This window comes from Heloderma suspectum, chromosome 12 (assembly GCF_057233095.1).
Source record: "Heloderma suspectum isolate Gila_16-S chromosome 12, 16-S_ref, whole genome shotgun sequence".
Taxonomy (NCBI): domain Eukaryota; kingdom Metazoa; phylum Chordata; class Lepidosauria; order Squamata; family Helodermatidae; genus Heloderma; species Heloderma suspectum.
In genome coordinates, this window is record NC_139469.1 from 15,206,834 (window position 1) to 15,228,353 (window position 21,520).

General features: G+C 41.2%; 1 protein-coding gene across 1 annotated transcript in view; it reads right to left on the reverse strand.

The window, feature by feature from the left end:
• Positions 1-21,520, reverse strand: part of CYTH3 (cytohesin 3) — a 95,108-nt gene that overhangs the window by 43,255 nt on the left and 30,333 nt on the right. Inside the window, exons 2-4 of the mRNA XM_084818450.1 lie at positions 6,677-6,759; positions 6,281-6,345; positions 5,067-5,133 (exon numbers count right to left, since the gene is read on the reverse strand). Coding sequence (XP_084674576.1) covers positions 5,067-5,133; positions 6,281-6,345; positions 6,677-6,759 — 215 coding nt within the window. The remainder of the gene's footprint in view (positions 1-5,066; positions 5,134-6,280; positions 6,346-6,676; positions 6,760-21,520) is intronic.

The following is a 21,520-nucleotide window of genomic DNA, read 5'->3' on the forward strand; positions in this document are numbered from 1 at the left end:
TCCAGGATATAATAAGGAATAATGAACTGACAATGAATGCGATATAGAATCATAGAATCATAGAACAGTAGGGTTGGAAGGGGCCTACAAGGCCATCGAGTCCAACACCCTGCTCAATGCAGGAATCCAAGTCAGACTCAGAGCATCCCTGACAAATGGCTGTCCAGCCTCATCTTGAAGACCTCCAGTGTGGGAGAGCCCACCACCTCCCCAGGTAATTGGTTCCATTGTCGTATTGCTCTTACAGTCAGGAAGTTTTTCCTGATGTTCAGTCGGAATCTGGCTTCCTGTAACTTGAGCCCATTATTCCGTGTCCTGCACTCTGGGATGATCAAGAAGAGACCCTGGCCTTCTTCTCTGTGACAACCTTTCAAGTAGTGGAAGAGTGCTATCATATCTCCCTTCAGTCTTCTCTTCTCAAGGCTAAACATGCCCAGTTCTTTCAGTCTCTCTTCATAGGGCTTTGTTCCCAGTCCCCTGATCATCTTTGTTGCCCTCCTCTGAACCCTCTCCAGTTTGTCTGCATCCTTCTTAAAGTATGGTGCCCAGAACTGGACACAGTACTCCAGATGAGGCCTAACCAGTGCTGAGTAGAGGGGAACTAGTACTTCCTGGGATTTGGAAGCTATGCTTCTATTAATGCAGCCCAAAAGAGCACTGGCCTTTTTTGCAGCCACATCACATTGTTGGCTCATATTCAGCTTGTGATCGACAACAATTCCAAGATCCTTCTCGCTTGTAGTGTGGTTGAGCCACGTATCCCCCATCTTGTAACTGTGCATTTGGTTTCTTTTTCCTAGATGCAGAACGTGGCATTTATCCCTATTAAATGTCATTCTGTTGTTTTCTGCCCAGCGCTCCAGTCTATCCAGATTACTTTGAATTTTGTTTCTGTCTTCCAAGGTATTAGCTATCCCGCCCAATTTTGTGTCATCTGCAAATCTGATCAGCATTCCCTGCACCTCCTCCTCCAAGTCATTAATAAAAATGTGGAAGAGAACTGGGCCCAGGACTGAGCCCTGCGGTACCCCACTCGTTACCTCTCCTCAGTTTGAGAAGGTCCCATTGATAAACACTCTTTGAGTCCGATTCTGTAGCCAACTGTGGATCCACCGGATCGTTGTTTCATCTAGCCCACTTTGAGCTAGTTTGCTCATCAGGATATCATGGGGCACTTTGTCGAAAGCTTTGCTGAAGTCGAGGTATATGATGTCCACAGCATTCCCACGGTCTACAAGGGAGGTTACTTGATCAAAAAATGAGATCAGATTTGTCTGGCAGGACTTGTTTTTGACAAATCCATGTTGGCTTCGAGTAATCACGGCATTGTTGTCAAGGTGCTTCCAGATGGATTGCTGTATAATCTGCTCCAGAATTTTCCCAGGGATTGATGTCAGACTGACTGGTCTGTAGTTCCCAGGTTCCTCCTTTTTACCCTTTTTGAAGATAGGGACAACGTTAGCCCTCCTCCAGTCATCTGGCACTTCCCCCGTCCTCCATGATTTCTCAAAGAGAATAGACAGCGGTTCTGAGAGTTCTTATGCCAGTTCCTTTATGACTCTAGGATGCAGTTCATCTGGCCCTGGAGATTTGAACTCATTCAAAGTAATTAGGTGTTCCTTGACCATATGCCTATCGATCTCAAGCTGCAATCCTGCCCCTTCAGCCTGTACTTCGCCTTTGCCAGGGGGGTCATAGACCCTCTTTTGGGAGAAGACTGAGCCAAAGGAGGAATTGAGCACCTCTGCCTTTTCTTTGTCATCTGTTATCATTTTGCCATCCTTATTTAATAGCTGAACCACCATTTCTTTCCTCTGCCTTTTACTATGCACGTAGCTGAAGAAAGCCTTTTTGTTGTTTTTAGCATCCCTTGCTAACCTCAGCTCATTCTCAGCTTTAGCCTTCCTGACGCCATCCCTGCAATTCTGTGCTATCTGCCTGTACTCTTCCTTTGTTACTTGGCCTTCTTTCCACTTCCTATATGTGTCCTTTTTTGTTTTCAGGTCATCCCTAAGCTTTTTGTGAAGCCACATTGGCTTCTTCTGTTGTCTTCCACCTTTTCTTCTTGTTGGAATTGTTTGTGATTGTGCCTTGAGAATTTCCTTTTTTAAAAGCTCCCGCCCATCTTGGACTCCTTTTATCGTTAGCGTCGCTTGCCATGGGACCTTACTGATCATTGTTCTGAGTTTATTAAAATCAGCTTTCCTAAAATCCAGGGTACGCGTTTGACTACACTCAGCTTTTGCTTCCCTTAGAACCAAGAACTCAAGTACAACATGGTCACTTTCCCCCAGAGTTCCTGTAACTGCTACTTTATCCACTAAGTCATCTCTGTTGGTTAGGATCAAGTCAAGGATAGCCGATCCTCCAGTTCCTTCCTCTACTTTCTGTAGGAGGAAGTTATCCGCCACACAAGTCAGGAATTTCCTGGAGGGGCCATGTTTTGCAGAATTTGTCTCCCAACAAATATCGGGGAAATTGAAGTCCCCCATTACTACTACATCATGCTTCCTTAAAACACTGGCTATTTGCTTTTCAAAAGTTTCATCCTTGTCTTCTCCTTGATTGGGTGGCCAGTAGTAGACTCCGACCACCAGGTTCCTTTTATTCTTTGCTCCATTTATTTCAACCCAGATGCTCTCGATGGGGCTACCAAGCTCCTCCTCCTGTATTTCTGTGCAGAGATATGTATTTTTCACATACAGTGCAACCCCACCTCCCTTTCTGTTCCTCCTGTTCTTTTTGAACAAGTTATATCCTTCAATTGCTGTATTCCAGTCATGACAGTCACCCCACCAAGTCTCAGTTATACCTATCAGGTCATAATTTCCCTCTTGTATTAAGAGTTCAAGTTCGTTCTATTTGTTTCCCATACTCTGGGCATTAGTATATAGACATCGAAGACCATGTGCTTCATAGTCTGGCTTTCTTCCTACATGTGTCTGAAGACTATTATTGCGCGCTATCAGAGCTGTTCTCTCCGTTGCAGTACATGCGCCTACGTCCATTGTTACCCCCAACATTACATCTCCCGTCCCCGTAGGATTCAGTTTAAAGCCCTCCTGATGAAGTTCTTATGGAGGATATAAAGTATCTTTATATTCATAAAGATGGTGTATGTAAACAATAAGCAGCCACATTTGCTGTGCTTTTCCAATGGGAAGATATCATGGAGATTCACCCAGTCAGGCCAGTCCTAATACCAAACACTCCAAGGCAGCTGCCTAGAGTAGCACTTGCACACGAGACAGGGTTATGCAAGCAGACGCACTAGGGCAGTAGAATCAGCTATGAAGCTCTATCTTGAGACCATCCTTGTGGAATACCACAAACATCAGCTGGGATGACCTAGATGGTGCTTGTGTCTTTTATGTTTTAAGCTAGCACAGATTTCTATACCTTCCCCACCAAGACCATGGGAACAAAACAAGGGCCCTGCTGGGTCAGACCAAGGGCCTCTCTAGTATAGCATTCAGTTCCCACAATAACCTTCCAGATACCAATGGGAAGCTCACAGGAGGACATGAATGCAATAGCACCCATACACTCATGTTCCCCAGCAACTGGTATTGATGTCTCTTTTAAAGCTGTCCAAGTTGGTGGCTATCGCTACATCTTGTGGTAGCAAATTCCGTATTTTAACCATGTACTGTGCTAAGAAGTACTTCCTTTTATCTGTCCTGAATCACCCACCATTTAGCTTAATTGGATGATTTGCATTTGGTGCTTAAAAGTCATTAGCTGCTGCTGCTCTCTGTGTACATGTGTTTAATTGTAATGTGTATGTTCATGGTTTTGTAATATTGTAAGGGAACAAATCGAATCCAGACAACACAGAGGTGCTCCCGTCATTCAAAAGGAACATCAGGGAATAAGGATTCAACCTGTGCTGGGTTGGGTCATACTCCCCTGAAGACTCAAGCTCTCAGCTGGGTGTACTCCTGGACTTGACCATGAACCCAGATGCCCAGACTTTGGCTGTGCCCTGGAGTGCCTTTGCACAGCTGAGGCTAATGCACCAACTACACCTGTTCCTACAATTGTCTGATGTGGCCATGGCCACACAAACCTTAGTTACATCCCGTTTGGACTACTGTAACACACTCAGTGTGGGGCTGCCTTTGAAAACTGTCCAGAAGCTGAAGCTGGAAAAGGTTCAGAGGAGGGCAACGAAGATGATCAGGGGACTGGAAACAAAGCCCTATGAGGACAGCCTGAAAGAACTGGGCATGTTGAGCCTTGAGAAGAGAAGAATGAGGGGAGATATGATAGCACTCTTCGAGTACTTGAAAGGTTGTCACAGAGAGGAAGGCCAGGATCTCTTCTTGATCATCCCAGAGTGCAGGACACGGAATAATGGGCTCAAGGTACAGGAAGCCAGATCCCGGTTGAACATCAGGAAAAACTTCCTGACTGTTAGAGCAATACGACAATGGAACCAATGACCTAGGGAGGTGGTGGGCTCTCCCACACTGGAGGCATTCAAGAGGAAGCTGGACAGCCACCTGTCAGGAATGCTTTGACTTGGATTCCTGCATTGAGCAGAGGGTTGGACTCGATGTGGTCTTATAGGCCCCCTCCAACCCTACTCTTCTATGATTCTATGATTCTAAGCAGTTGCCCAAAATACAATGACCACCTCTTATAATAGTCATCGGCAGCCTTGCTCCATGTTCCTTTGCCTTCTGAGACACAGTTGGTTGGGACACAGGACAGGGCCTCCTCAATAGTGACATCAAGGCTGTGGAAATGCCCTTTCTTGAGAAGCTCGATTGGCTCCTTCTGTTTAAGACTTTAACCAAATGGTCAAGACATACTTATTTCAGCAGGCTCTGCTGTTGCTTTAACTTTGCACCCCGGTACTTCAAATGGTTTAATTTTGCTCTGTTTTTTCATCTCTCAGTCCTTTCTATTATTGTGATTTTATTGTAGATGTTTCTGATCTATATTTTAAGCTTCCTTAGGGCCCCTTGTAGCTGAAAGCTAGGACAGAAATCTTCTAAATAAATAATGAATAAATGGTTCAATAAGAGGCACACATTCTCAGGTACACATAACTTTCCTACCTTCTTAGGATCCATGTTGAATTTTTTTCTCCCCATAGCTATTTGCCTACTTCTCTGTGTGGATTTGCTATTCATTTGGAAGACGGAAGAATGAAAAAGAAAAAAAAAAAGAAATAGTTGGATAAACATCTTTAATATTTACATTGTTGACATTACTGAAATGTTTCTCTTACATAACCAAAATATACGCTGTACATTCACTCCTAAAGTGTAAGGGACATATTTACTCCAGAAAGCAATTCAAAGCAACTTTTACTTGATTTTTGGTTTTTATACATTATATCTAAACACTCTTGACACATACCAGAGCAAGGGCATTAAGGAGGATAATATGTGTGGTTTTAACCCACAAACCAGTTAAACTGGATTATTTCAATCCAAGCCAATTGACAGTGCAATCCTTTGAATTGCGGTACTGGCAAATAAATGTCCAGGTCTGCTACGCTAGCAATACCACAGCCTGCAAAGTCACATGGGCATGACAATGATATTTTCTAAGTATTGCAGTGGCTGAATGAGCCAAGCAAGGACATCGTGCCAGGGAAGCTGTGGGAGTCTTCCGCACTATGCCAGCAGTATCACATAAAGCTGTTTTACATCTCAGACTTCAAGAGAGAAGATTGTGTGACAGAACTGACGATAACTGCACAGCATCCCAAAGGCATTTCAGACACTACTAATCCAGATGCACCAGAGTATTAGATAGAAAGCATTTATAGCAAATGACAGACAACATAGCAGAACAGATTCATCCTTATCTGCCAAAATCAGAATGCAACATAATTACTTTGCTGTCCAACACTTTTATATCCATAGAATCAGGATACATGCCCTACTGATTTCAGTGGAACAGACAGCAACATCCTCACATTGATTTCAGTGGAACCTAAGCACAATTAACATAGTCTGGATCCAACACAATGTGTTTTTAAACAATGTTTTAAATATAAAATTCTGATTACAAGGTAATAGGCTTGTATCCAAAGATGCTTTTGTGCAAGTGGACAACACATCCGCTCAAGCAAGGGGGTGTCCCCAATTTTGGCTGATTTTTCATTTAAGAGGTAAGACAGGTAATGCATTGGCTATAAAACCATGCCTCTTACAAGAAGATCAAGGTGTCAGCTCTGTAACCATTCTGCAAGCTCTTTAAAAAGTAGAAGGAACAGGTTGCTGCTTTTCCATAAAGCACACAAGTGGCAAAGTCAACTTACCTTTCCTCTGCACTTGTCAGGTTATCAATTTCTGTCATAACCTCTGCTATTTCAAATTTTAACCGCTGCCAAAAGAAGAAAAGAATTCCGTTAACATTAAACAGATTTTCCAAAAAGCACACAGTTTCATTGGGTTGGTCATTCTTTTCTGTTTGAATTGAAAAAATGAACCCTCTTATCATAAAGATCTGCTCTTGCATATTTACCTGCAATGTCATATTATTCATACATCACCAGCATGACATCACTTATTTATTTTTTGCCAACAGTTGGTACATCTTATCCTAACAGCAATTACTGGAAAAAAAATCTCTTCCAATTGTGTTGAAAAGCTATAGGAGTATTATACAACTCAGTACACAGAAACAAACTTCTTTATTTAAGGAAGATTATTACCTCAATATCATCAATTAATTCTTTTTTTCTGCGACGAATATTTAAAAGCTCTTCTCTCTCCTCTACAGAAAGGTCATCAGGAACTGGAAAGAAAAACACACAATCATATATAATTGATTTAGGCTCCGGTACTCCATGTTCTACCCATAAAAGCCTCATTCATATCAATACAATTCATGTCAATGAAGGACAGATTACATTCTTACTGACCAGCCTTTGGGAGAATAGCAGTGTAAGTCTATAGAATTAGGAATTAACTAGAAAATGCAGTCGTCTCTCAGGGGTTGAATAAAGAATGACAGATAGTTTCACAGTATGAAAAGGATACTGCCATATTATTATTATTGTTGTTGTTGTCGTTGTTGTTGTTGTCATTGTTGTTATGATGATGATGATAATAAGAATAATTCAATTTATGAGTCACCCAATAGCCAAAGTTCTCAAGATGACATTCATAATAAAAGCAAAAAACAATACTACCAATTATAATAACCAATAATAGCATACATTAAAAATTATTATTTTAAAAGCAGCAACAAAAATTCAGCATTGAAAAGAGATAAAGCTAAAAACAAAGAAGATGACTTTAAAATGCAGGAATGCACATATTAAAAATAAAACAAGCAGCAGTTTAAAAGTCCTGGGAAAATAGAAAGGGCTTGCCTAGCACCAAAAAGTCGACGAAATAGGTGAACCTCTCTAGGGAGGGCATTCCACAAATTGGGAGCCACCACAGAAAAGGCCCACTCACGATTGTTACATTTATTGCATTCAAGTATTCCCTCATCTTAGTTCTTTTGTTAACCTGTTTTATCTTCAATTATACCACTACCCAAGTATGGCCGCCTTACTATTTAGGGCAATACAATTGCTACAGGAATGCTTCCTTGTTTGATTGCTCATGCCGCAAAGGGATACCAAAGGTGGGTTATGCTTAGGCAAAAGGCTTGTACATATCTCATCTTATTAAGCAGATATGTGATCATCTGAACCAGGCCAATGACTGTGTTTGGGTGAAACACTAAACTACAACATTAGATGCCCAAGCCTGTTCCCCATTCCCCTCGCACATCCCCAAGAGGAAGAGAAACATTTGCTTCTACTTTTAAGTAAGTGCATTTTGTCTGAACCAGGAACTGTGGTTAGTTTTAAATGACTTATTCAAACAAGCCAGGATCATAAACCATGGTGAACTTGGCTTGTTTGGATCAACCACAGTTAAAACTAACCACAATTTGTCTCTGGTTCAACAAACCACAGTTAGTTACAAACAGAAATAAAAGCTGCTTATCTCACACATTTCCCTATTAAAGGAAACTCTTGTCATTTAGGGAAAAATTTTCCTAATCTAAAAGTCAACACTTCCAAACTGTCTCATTTTTCCATATAAAATTCAACACTGTCAGTACTTAGCAAACAACTGTATTAGCACTTCGCAGTGAGCATGTACTATAGTGAGTAATTTGGAAAACATTCGTTAAGCTGATAAATGATAAAAGGAGTTTGTGCCTTAAACTCTGTGAAAGGCAAATTCTGAAATAATTAACAACATTAAACTGTCCCGCAGCAAGGGTAAAGCGTGATAAATGAAGCCATTTTGAACAGCAAATGTTTTTGCTTATCTAAAAACACACACATTTAGGAACTGGGGAGAAGCAGGGAACAAAGTTAATCTATTAAAATTAAATATTTTTCCATCTCTCCTCCACTGTATTTGACCATTACAGAAGTTACTCCTAATATCCAGTAAGCTCCAACTGGAAGCATTCATAATACTTTCTTTTTGGTATTCTGAACATAAAGAGCAGCAGAATTTACAATATCAGCTATAAGGCATGATAAAGTATTGCCAACTAATCTAATACACTCTTCCGGATGCAATTAAATTATTAAATTATTTTTCACTATAAGGAAGTATCATGATTGTTGCATGAAGGAAAGTGTACAGCTTATTTATGCACAATCACACCTTAAACAAAACGAACCATACCCTTGCAAGGTCTGAAAAATCTGAGTTCCAAGCCCTCCATACAGTTTTGCAAAAAAGGATGTTTCCTCCTTCTTGAGTTATAATATATGAAATAATGATTATCTGTTATATTTGATTGGTGTTGTGGCTACCAATGTCTTGTGATCAGCTCCCATGCAATGATGTATAAATATTCCATATCATCTAGATCACATAGGTACTCAACCCACCTCTGCACCACCATTGAGGCCACTGATCCTGGTGTGGGAAACACCCCTAAGAAGCAGGACACTTACGTATGATGGATGCAGAAGCTGAAATGGCAGCCATGCTGCCAAGGAAACATAGAAAATTGGGACAAAGAGTGGAATTAAGAGACAGACACTATGATCCACTGCAGTGATCTACATTCTGAATTGTGGGAGGTTTGTGAATATGTGACAAAACTGCTAGCCATGCAATACTTGACTCTTTAGTGCAGCCTAACAAGAAGACCCTAAACAAAATCCTAACTCTATAGGTGGTCTCCTTTAGAACTCAGTTTTCTGTGGAATAGTGCTGCTCTGAAATGTAGGGGATATGTAAGAAAAAGAGCATGCTAGTCTAAGCACATCCTCTCCAAATTAGGAAGAGGGAAAGTAATCCCCTCCCAAATGGATCACTATCTAATTCTGACTCACCTCTAACTCCTATTCCGACCCATCATTAAAAAGAAAAACAACAACAAAACCACCACCATGTAAGAGTTTCCAAACTCAGGAAGAGAGCCTGGCACCTTGACCAAGCCTAAGGAACAAAGGAGAGAGAGCTTCCTCAGAAGCAATTTTGAAAACCTAAACGTAAAGCAAGGTTGGGAAATCAGGGTGGAGTAAAATGAACACTTACTCTGCAATCCTATACAAGTCTATTCAGAAGTAAGCCCCATGGAGTTTAATGGAACTTGCTCCCAGGTAAGTGTGTATAAGGTTGTTGCCTTAGTGTGTGTGGGGGGGGGTGCTTGGTGTAATCAGGCAGGAGGACTGCCATTCTCCCATAATGAAGCATACTTTTTTTAAAATAACAGTTATCAGGCAACCCTATACTCAATGAAAATTCTTCTCATTAAGCTCCTTAACAGAGTAGGGCTATAATCTGAAATATACAACAGGGAAGTACATTACTTTGTTGTATTATTTATATAATTGTGAACCCCAGAAGGAATAACAGTGCAGAAAAGGTGGTATTTTAATGACGTTTTCTTTAACAGAACTGAAGACATCCCTATGATATATATGACATATGGATTTACTGAAATTTTCACAGAAATTGAGGAAATATGAAGGCTCCAAGACTACACAGCCCAAAGTCATCAGCGGCTCGAATATCCATTCCTGCTGTCATCAGTCATTTCTACATGCCTAAATCAACCAGACTTTTTGTGATGTGCTACTGAACATCTGCCCAGAGGAGACTGCCGAAACCTACCGGAATATTCCAGCATTGTCTTCTTCTTAAAGTAATGCTGAAATATGTACCAATACAGATATCTACACAAGAATGTAGCCTCAAACATTAAATTATTTTCTAGCTGTCAAATTCCTGCCAACATTTTTGTAGTCCACTATTTTTGCGAAAGGAAGGCCTGGCATGCTAAGGTCCATGGAGTCACGAAGAGTCAGACACGACTTAACAACTGAACAACAATTTTTGCGAAGGAAGTATATGAATGGAGAGGTCAAGGATGTCCTTTTAAAGAAAGAAAACAAGAGACTTCCTGCACTGGGCAATATACTCTTTCAGCTCAAATGACCAAACAGCTGAAGCATACCTTGATGTCATCATCATTGTTACGTAAGGAGTTTTCATTGCTGTTATTGCCAGAACACATGAAAAGTTACTTTACTAGGACAGAGTAGATTTGTTTCGATTTCATTCTAAGCCAGAAAATGCAAAACGTATTAGGTAATTAAAGTTTTATTAATCGTAAACCAAACTGTTCACAGTGAGGGCTATATTTTTATCTGGGTTTCAAAGAGTACTTATTAACATAAGAGAAAAAAGGAAGGATTAACCTCAGTAAACTGTCTTTAAAAGAAAATTGTCTGAAGACTTTTAAAAAAATCCTAATCAACTTTCCCAGAACTAATGACCTCTTCTTCTTTGTCTTCAAGTGAACTTTCAACAGCAAAAACATGTAACAAGCAATACACATAGCATGTACCTTGATGTATACCCAACTTGCCCAATCTAAAAACACTTTATTTTTTAAACAATCGCAGAAAATCAATTGGAAACAATGGTGGTTTGTGACAGAACTGAGCTACATACAATCAGGGCCAGAAATATTGGAACAAGAATAACTGTTTTGGCAGTTGGCCTCCGTACACCACCACATTGAAGTTGAAAGGAAACACACCTAGATGGGAGCGAAGTCAAGACTTTCAGCTGTAATTCAAGGGGTTTGACAAAAGTGGGGCACTAACCATTCAGGAAGGACAGCCAGTGGCATACACACACACCCATCGTTGGTGGCTCATAAGTAATGCAACAAACCAACATCATTTCAAACTTAAGGATCGCCTTTAATACCTGGGTGAAAATCCTTTGCAGTCAATGACTGCCTGAAGTCTGGAACCCATGGACATGACCAAATGCTGAGTGTCCTCCCTCGAGATGCTTTGCCAGGCCTTTACTGCAGCTGCCTTCAGCTGCTGCTTGTTTGTGGGTCTTTCTGCCTTCAGTCTTGTCTTCAGTAAGTGAAAAGCATGCTCTATTGGGTGGAGATCAGGTGACTGACATGGCCATTGAAGAACAGCCCACTTCTTTGCCTTGAGAAACTCTTGGGTAGCTTTTGAGAACACCCATTCGTTCTATTACTTATGAGCCACCAACGATGTGGGGGGGGGGGGTGTAGGCCGCTGGCTGTCCTTCCTGAATGGTTAGTTTTGTCAGCCATTCACTTTTGTCAAATCACCTGTCACTTTTGTCAAATCCCTTGAATTACAGCTAGAAGTCCTGACTTCACTCCCATCTGGGTGTGTTTCCTTTCAACTTCAATGTGGTGGTGTACAGAGCCTAACTGCCAAACAGTTATCCTTGTTCCAATATTTCTGGCCCTGACTGTACATTTTGAGAGTTACTTATTCCCAAAAATGTCCTAAACAGGGCTGAATAATTTTTTCTAATTCCTCAGTGCCAGTGTCAAATTTTAGATGCCCAGTGTTGCCTTTTTTCCTCCCCAGCTTTGACAAATTGGCTAATATTAAGAAGTGGTCTTAATGCCTGTTTAGATTATTTCTTCGGATTCTAGCCTTCTACTGTCTACCCTGAGTGGCTGGAGCTTTCCAGGATCTCAGGCAACCTGAGGTTTTTCCCAACACCTGCCACCTGATCCCTTCAAGTGGAGATGCCAGGGGGTTTTCCTGGGACCTTTTACACAAAAAGCCGTTCCCTGTAATGAAAGTGCATTGGTCATTAAGCAAAATCTAATTACCCTGTAGTGGGGTAGACTGAGATATTTAGCATTCTTTTGACAAAGGAAATCTTGACAGCTTACACCGCAAACCATTCAGTGGTGCCAGCAGTACATATATTATGTAACTCTAGAAGCAACAACTAGGCTCCAAGCGTAAAAAGGAATTGAGTGGGTTTTTTGTTCCTAGATCATGTCTTTTATCTTACCATCTTTTTCAGAAGCAAACATTAGACCATTTTTGGCAGCTAACCGATATCATAGGAAGTCTGGGGTGTGGGCCTTGCCTGGTAAAACCCCATGTTTGTTGACTAAGCCTCAAGTTAAATGGCTGAACAGCGGAACAAGAAAAATCCTTTAGATAATAAAAAAGACAGAAACCAGGAAGCAACAACTAGTAATAAAATCCAACCTTTCCTAAGGAGAGAGACCACCCCATGGCTTCTATAGTTAAGAAGCACTATGATTTGTGAAGGGTAAAAATGCAATTATTTGTTTCTTTAAAACCACAGTCTTACTGATATTTTTAATCCTTCCGTTCAGATTGGCAGATTGGTCACCCTTTTACAATCTTATTTGGAGTTTAATCTGTTCACCCTCATAAACAAATTGAACCCCTGTTTGATTTCCATTCCAATCAATAGTAACATCCAGAATCAAGCTTAAATTTCTAGGTCCTTCCCACCCACTCCAGCTTTCAAATATTTTTACCTCTTCACTCACCAGTCTTTTTCAACAGGTGTGAGAAGAAAGTAGATCTCCAGCTGTTTGGGTCTTCAACTCCCAGAAGTCTCTGACAGCATGACCAATGGTCAGGAATGCTGGGACTTAAAAGTCCAAAACATCTGGAGATCAACCTTCTGCCCATCCCTGTTTTACAATGTCTTCATGTTCAGTCTTGTTGCCATGTTATGCTATTGTCCAAGCATCATTTCTTTTAAGAATCTTTAGCTGTTTACACAGCTCTCTCTGGTCATTCTAGTGGTGCTCCCAGGCAGATGGCTACTGGTGCTACCCTAGTACGAATTAAAAGACATTGTACATCTATTCCATCTTTCCTCTTTAATGGATTTTCTATGGTAAGAACAAAATTGGAACAAGTGAAGGAAAAACACAGCATTGTTACAAATGAAAGACAAGGACATCTAGGAGTGCTTCCAGACCAGACAGTTATTGTGCCATCACCCTGCTTCGTTCAATCGCGGAATTTTATGGGGGCTCGAGATGTCATCATCTCCTTCTCCTGGCCCTCCTGTTCTTTCCCACTGTTTCTTCCATCTTATTGCATAAAATCCTTTAGGGGAAAAAAGAGGGAATAGCTTCGGAGTGTTAGCACTAGGACCCCTCTGTCTGAAAACACCCTGGACCTCCTGTAAAATTCTGAGAATGACGCAGGGTGATTGCACAATAAAAAGTCTCGTCTGGAAACACCCTGCCTCAGAAACACCCAGCTACCAACTGACTAACCTAGTCCTAATCTGGAACTCCCGGTGACCTCTATCATTTAAAAGGTACAAGTGGGAACTCCAGCAAAACATACAGTATATCCTTCTAACCAGTCATTCCTTCCCTCCCCCACCCCGTTTTCCATTTTTCTTATTCAATGGAACTCCACAGTTCATGACTACTGAGCATGCTCACTTTATCCACAGGGTCACAGTGTCATGGTAAAAAGAAAAGAAATAAATTTAACACACCTGCACAGGTAATATCCAATAAAATCACTTAACTGCAAGTAAGCAAGGCATCACCTCTAATATTTGGTGCCTGCTCCATTTTGAACACATTAGCTCTTAACTTCAGAGCTACTGTAGCAAAGAAGAAACCTTAAGAGTAATTAAATGACCTTGATCCAAACAGCTTGCCAGAGTTTTCTGGTGCACTAAGGCTGGACCAAGTTATTTTTTCCTTAATTTCTTCAGTATAAACCACATTTGAAGGGGCTACAGCAGCAAGCTCACCTCTCTGCAACACATATGCAAGTTGACGTTGATCTATAATGACCTTTGGGTGGAGCAAAGGACGTGATCTGAAACCTTAAAGCTGCAGTGCCTACCGATAGTTAAATCCCCAAGGTAATTTTAAGATGAATGAGAAGGTTTTAAAGAGAGTGCAGCTAGCCAGTAAATTTTCTGGAATTTATCGCTGACAGATCCTGTTGTATCTCAGTGTGTCAAACTTCCACCAGATCCAGGACCTTGTGACATCCCAGATAGAGCCTATTACAGGATAGGCCACTACGCTGCACGGAGACCTTAATTAAAGCAAGCCAGCAGACTTCCCAAACAGATAACCTTCTGGGCCTCTTCATCCATGCAAAGTCTGGCTAATTTACCCATACACCTTGCCAGGTTATTGACTGATTTGATTTATAACCTGCCCTTCATCACAAAGAGCCCAGGGCAGCTAACAACCTACATAAAATACAGTACAACACATAAACAACATTAAAGTCATAACTCTAAAATCACAAATATATAATAAAATACAATAAAACAATCAACACAATCAATAAAAAATCAAATAAATATGTCTTTAACTAGTGCCTAAATGACAACTAAGTGGGAAACAGCCAAAACTACCTGAAGGAAGTTCCACGGTTGGGGTGCTACCACCAAGGAGACCCTGCCACATATAGTAGCCCAACAGGCCACAGTCCTCAAGGGCACTACAAGCAAAGTTTTAGTAAGTAACTTTTTTAGCCTTGGAATAGTTTTATAACTCATGGGGGGGGGGGAGATTTCACTTCTGTCTTTATCAGGAGCCAGTGTATTTCCTGGCAGATCAAGTGCCAAAGAGATTTGTTTGTTTGCAAAAACCCTTCACAGTTGATGTGAAGAGATGTAAAGACAGTGATACCATCATTATATTTGATTGTCCTCAAGAGACAGACTACTATTTGCATTGAAATTGGGGTTTCAAGTATTCACATGTGACAATTAAAGACCACAATCCCCAACAGTAGAGATACTTTAAGGTACTTCTCTGTAGTTGGACATTTTCAGTTAGATACAAAAGAGTTTCCTCTTACAAATACTCTGTTTCTAAGATACACATAGCCATTACAAAAATACTTGCTAGTTATTAAAATAAACCTTGTATAGCATTTCTTATATAGCATATTGGAGGCATAATCATTTGCAAGTTAATACTCTAAGCATGGCTTTTAAAACACAATTGACTAGTCCAGTCCCTTCTTCCAAACAGTTTTTCTCATGTCTACTATCCCACCCACTCACTCCAACACACACTTTTTCCTGCTTAATCATGGGAATCTTTCCCAGCTTCCATATAACATTTATAAACAAAGCTATCATCACTTGCAAGTCACTTCAAATTTCACAAAAAAAACTTCATAAGATGATAGATGTCTGATCATATTTCATTGTGGTGGTGTTGTTCAGTCGTTAAGTTTTGTACGACTCTTCGTGACCCCATGGACCATAGCACACCAGGCCTTCCTGTCCTCCGCTCTCTCCCGGAGTGTGCTCAAGTTCATATTCATTGCAGCGGTGATGCTATCTAGCTATCTCATCCTCTGCCGTCCCCTTCTCCTTTTGCCTTCAATCTTTCCCAGCATCAGGGTCTTTTCCAGTGAGCTTTCTCTTCGCATTTGGTGGCCAAAATATTTCAGCTTCTGCTTCAGTATCTGTCCTTCCAATGAGCACTCAGGGTTGATTTCCTTTAGGATTGACTGATCTGACCTCCTTGCAGTCCAGGGGACTCGTAAGAGTCTTCTCCAGCACCACAGTTCGAAAGCATCAATTCTTCGGCGCTCAGCCTTCCTTATAGTCCAGCTCTCACAGCCATACGTTACTACTGGGAAAACCATAGCTTTGATTATACAAACCTTTGTCGGCAGGGTGATGTCTCTGCTTCTTACTATGCTGTTCATTGTGGTACGTAATCTTTAAATGCAAACAATCCCAACTGGATATTCAGCCAAATATTCAAACTTCTTTATTCCCTGCACTGACTGTAACTTCTATGTATTTCAGCCCCATGAGGTTAAGGTAGTCTAAAATCTATGGCCCAAACTTATAGGTCTCTCTCACACAAAGTTAACATTCAAGACTTGTTTACTGCAACTTACAGCAGTTCAGCTCTTTACAATCTACTTTTTTGAACTGCTGCTATAGAGTTCTAAGCAAACCATGCATTTATAATCCTTAGCAGAGTCAGCAATCCTCTGCACAGTTTTCCTTCTCACAAAGGAGAGCAGGAAATCATGTGTGTAAAGAGCTCCACAGATCCTTTGGATGATAGCCACAGTGTACAGATGCTGCTAGTTACAAAGGACCCGACTAACACAGTCTATTTTTGTGACGTTCTCTGGAATCCTCTTCAACCAAGCATTCTCATATTTTCCATCTTTAAATGGTCAGGCCCTAAAACAGCACCTTTTTCCTGGGGATGGAAACCCACCACACTGCACTGCTAGAATCTATTCAAGTTCCCTGCCTTCTATCTCTGTTTCAACTGCCCACATATTCAGATACTTTCAACTGGGTTCACAGTATTACTTAAGATACTTGCAATTTCCTCTAACTTTTTCCCACACTCTCCATGCCCCATCCAGAGTCAGTGTGATATTTATTAGTGCGGGATGGTTCTTACCATCCCAGAAAAATATACTTCATACACATACAACTGTAGTATAGGAGAAGAAGAATCTAAGTTAGCCTTTTCCTCTCCCATTTGTTGTTGTTCAGTCATTAAGTCATGTCCGACTCTTCGTGACCCCACGGACCATAGCACGCCAGGCCTTCCTGTCCTCTGCTCTCTCCCGGAGTGTGCTCAAGTTCATATTCATTGCATCGGTGATGCTATCTAGCCATCTCATCCTCTGCCGTCCCCTTCTCCTTTTGCCTTCAGTCTTTCCCAGCATCAGGGTCTTTTCCAGAGAGTTTTCTCTTCGCATTAGGTGGCCAAAATATTTCAGCTTCGGTATCTGTCCTTCCAATGAGCACTCAGGGTTGATTTCCTTTAGGATTGACTGATTTGACCTCCTTGCAGTCCAGGGGACTCGTAAGAGTCTTCTCCAGCACCACAGTTCGAACACATCAATTCTTCGGCGCTCAGCCTTCCTTATAGTCCAGCTCTCACAGCCGTACGTTACTACTGGGAAAACCATAGCTTTGATTACACGAACCTTTGTCAGCAAGGTGATGTCTCTGCTTCTTACTATACTGTCTAAGTTTGCCATAGCTTTCCTCCCAAGGAGCAAGCGTCTTTTAATTTCATGGCTACAGTCACCATCTGCGGTGATCTTGGAGCCCAAGAAAATAAAATCTGTCACAGCTTCCATTTCTTCCCCTTCTATATGCCAGGAAGAGATGGGGCCAGATGCCATGATCTTTGTTTTTTTAATGTTGAGTTTCAAACCAGCTTTTGCACTCTCCTCTTTCACCCTCAATAAGAGGCTCTTGAGATCCTCTTCGCTTTCTGCCATTAGGGTGGTATCGTCTGCGTATCTGAGGTTGTTCATAATTCTCCCAGCAATCTTAATTCCGACCTGTGATTCATCCAACCCGGCATTTCTCATGATGTACTCTGCATATAAGTTAAATAAGCAAGGCGACAATGTACAGCCTTGTCGTACTCCTTTCCCAATTTTGAACCAATCGGTTGTTCCATGTCCGGTTCTTACTGTTGCTTCTTGACCCTCGTACAGGTTTCTCAGGAGACAGGTAAGGTGGTCTGGTACTCCCATCTCTTTAAGAATTTGCCACCGTTTGTTGTGATCCACACAATCAAAGGCTTTAGCGTAGTCAATGAAGCAGAAGTAGACGTTTTTCTGGAATTCTCTTGCCTTCTCCATGATCCAGTAAATGTTGGCGATTTGATCTCTAGTTCCTCTGCCTCTTCGGAACTCAGCTTGTACTTCTGGTAGTTCTCGGTTCACATACTGCTGAAGCCTAGCTTGTAGGATTTTGAGCATCACCTTGCTGGCATGTGAAATGAGCGCAATTGTGCAGCAGTTTGAACACTCTTTGGCGTTGCCCTTCTTTGGAATTGGAATGTAAACTGACCTTTTCCAGTCTTGTGGCCACTGTTGAGTGTTCCAAATTTGTTGGCATATTGAGTGCAGCACTTTAACAGCATCATCTTTTAGGATTTTAAATAGCTCAGCTGGAATACTGTCATCTCCGCTAGCTTTGTTGTTAGTAATGCTTCCTAAGGCCCACTTGACTTCACTCTCGAGGATGCCTGGCTCAAGTTCAGTGACCGCACTATCATGACTGTCAGGGACATTAAGATCTTTCCTGTATAGTTCTTCTGTGTATGCTTTCCACCTCTTCTTAATCTCATCTGCTTCTGTTAGGTCCCTGCCTTCTTTGTCCTTTATCATGCCCGTCTTTGCACAAAATGTTCCCTTGAGATCTCCAATTTTCTTGAAAAGATCTCTAGTCTTTCCCGTTCTATTGTTTTCCTCGATTTCTTTGCACTGTTCATTTAAGAAGGCCTTCTTGTCTCTCCTTGCTATTCTCTGGAACTCTGCATTCAGTTGGATATATCTTCCCCTTTCTCCTTTGCTTTTCGCTTCCCTTCTTTCCTCAGCGACTTGTAAAGCCTCATCAGACAGCCACTTTGCTTTCTTGCATTTCTTTTTCTTTGGGATGGATTGAGTTGCTGCCTCCTGAACAATGTTACGGACCTCTGTCCATAGTTCCTCAGGCACTCTGTCTATCAGGTCTAATCCCTTCAATCTATTCCTCACCTCCACTGTATATTCATAAGGGATATGATTTAGGTCATACCTGAATGGTTTAGTGGTTTTCCCTATGTTCTTCAACTTAAGCCAAAATTTTGCAATAAGAAGCTCATGATCTCAGCCACAGTCAGCTCCAGGTCTTGTTTTTCAAATTACACATGACATTAAATGTTTGTAAGCATTTAAGATGCGCATTTTTTATTCTTAAACTAGCAGCTGCCTGAGCAGGATTGGGATCATGGCACATGGGAGAGGGGGGATTTAATCTGTGAAAAGCCTCAGATGAACAACTCCATATATACATTTCAATCCTAGGAAAAATAACAATCCTGCAGCTACTTAAAAACCCTGATCACAGGAAGGAACAGGTGAGGTAAAACGGACATTTTAGTCTTACTATAAATTTCCATTCTCAGGGGTTCCAATATTTTTGGTGCATCTGAAACCAAATACAAGCTTGGTATATTAGTATATGGCAATGGTTCAAGATAATCCTCTTTATATTGTATGAAATATGATGAAATGTTAAACAGCACCCACACCATCCTGTTGGATGAACTAGAGCAGCCTTCCCCAACCTGGTGCCCTCCAGGTATTTTGGACTTCAACTCCCATCAGCCTCAACCAATGGTTAGGGATTGTAGTCCAAAACATAGGAAGAACATCAGGTTGGGAAAGGTTGGACTAGACACTCTGTCCTACAGGAAATCCTATCTACTTGTTGCCAGTTTAATCACATGGGATGGATATCCCCAATCATAAAATGATTCAGAAGATCTAAGTGCCCAAACATTACACTGCTCCACCTTGCCACAATTTTGCCTCTACTGCAAAAACTTCCCAGCAGGTACATCCCTTTTAATATGTATTGGATGACTGCTCTCATAATGCAGTATCGAATATCTGTCAGCAAGTTTTGTGCATACACGGACTGCAAGCAAATCCAATTTGACATACAGAACTGTATCTAAGAAATATTTGGAAATAGGATCAAAATGATAAGAGAACAATGTGCAGGTGCATGCGATTGTGGGTGTCTGTCCATGGTTTTCCACAGGGAAGATTGATGCAAATACTTCACTTACTTTCACTGTAAAATTCCCTACCTACCTTTGATAATTTGAGCACACCTTTCATTTAACACTCCAATCAGCTCTCTGGCTGGCTTTCTGCTTATTATGTATTTATGTATTTAAAGAATTTTCATTCTGTTTTAGGCAATATGTTCTTCAAATTCTGTTATTGCCTATCTTATTGTCAGCTTACATTTGTCTTGCCTTGGAGTTTGTGCTCCTTTCTATTTTCCTCATTGGAAAAAACTTTCCAAAAAAGGAAACCTTCTTGCCTTCTTTCAACCTTCTTTAAAAGGAAACCTTCTATAACTTTTTTGACTCTGCTCATTAACTACAAACTATATAAACTATGTTAACTATAAAGGCATCCTCTTGGACTTGTTTCTGTTATGTTCCCTGGTCCTGACCTCCCTCTGGCTCAGAGGAGGACTCCGAGGTAGAGGAGGCATCATCCAATGAGCCATCTTCTGTCACCCCAAAAAATTCCATGACAGAGGACGTGGCTTTACCTGACTCCTTAAATTCCAAGGGCACCCATCCACCCCGATACAGCCCTCATCATCACCCATGCCGAAAGACCCAGTGGTTCCAGAATCAGGCAATGGAGCAAGAGGCAGCTAGGTCCTCACAGGATGGGATTTAACAGAAGGCTCAGATCAGCCAGCCTTAATAAAGCCTCAGAAGACCTTTGCATGTTGCTGAGACAACAGCTCTTCCTGAGGGAGCTCCACCTAGCATAGATCTGTCCAGCTAGCATAGACCCTGCCTTATTTGACCTTAATTTGTAGTCCTGCTTCACTGGACTTGACTCTGCCTCACCTTTCTAAAAAAAAGCAACTGCTTCAGATCAGCTCCCCTGGGAACCTTGTGCTGAGCTAGATGGGACAATTTGTGCCCTAATCTGTGGTGTACGTTTTATTCCAGCAAAACCAATAAAAATTCTTGCGGCACTTTAAAAGATTAAACAATGTTATTGTGGTTTGAGCTTTCATGGGCCAAACCCCACTTTGCCAGATTCATGAAGTGGTAATCAAACCGGGGGTTTCAATATACCAGAGTACAGTGAGAAGAAAAATATTTTTTTCCCTTTACAAAACAAGGCCAAAACGGTCAAGCAATCCAAGATAGCAGCAGCTGTATCATACTACTATGCAGAACACAAACGAATACATAGCTTCTGTTTTATCTAAACTTCTGTTATAATGGTTTTAAATAACCTCCAAGCATCCTAGATAGATTGGACTCTCCTGACTCTCCCTTTCAGTTTAATGCATTCATCTGAAATATCTTATGGCACATATAAACAAAAAACTCAATCTACTATTTAGCAAGGCACTATCTGTCACATTCACAGTCCAATTCTAGTACTCTGTTCTTCACCAAATATGTCATTTAGAAAAGTCAGACCAGGAATTGCAAAATCCAGGTTCAGATCCCCACTCAGCCATAGAGCTCACTGGGTGATCCTTAAATTAGTCACTATATCTCAGCCTAACCTATCTCACAGGGTTGTTGAGAAGATAAAATGGTGGCAGCAGCAGGGCAGGGGCACCATGGATGCCGTGCAGAGCTTCTTAAGGAAAGGATATAAATGTAATACATAAATTCAGTTTTTCATATAGTCCACCTTCCCACT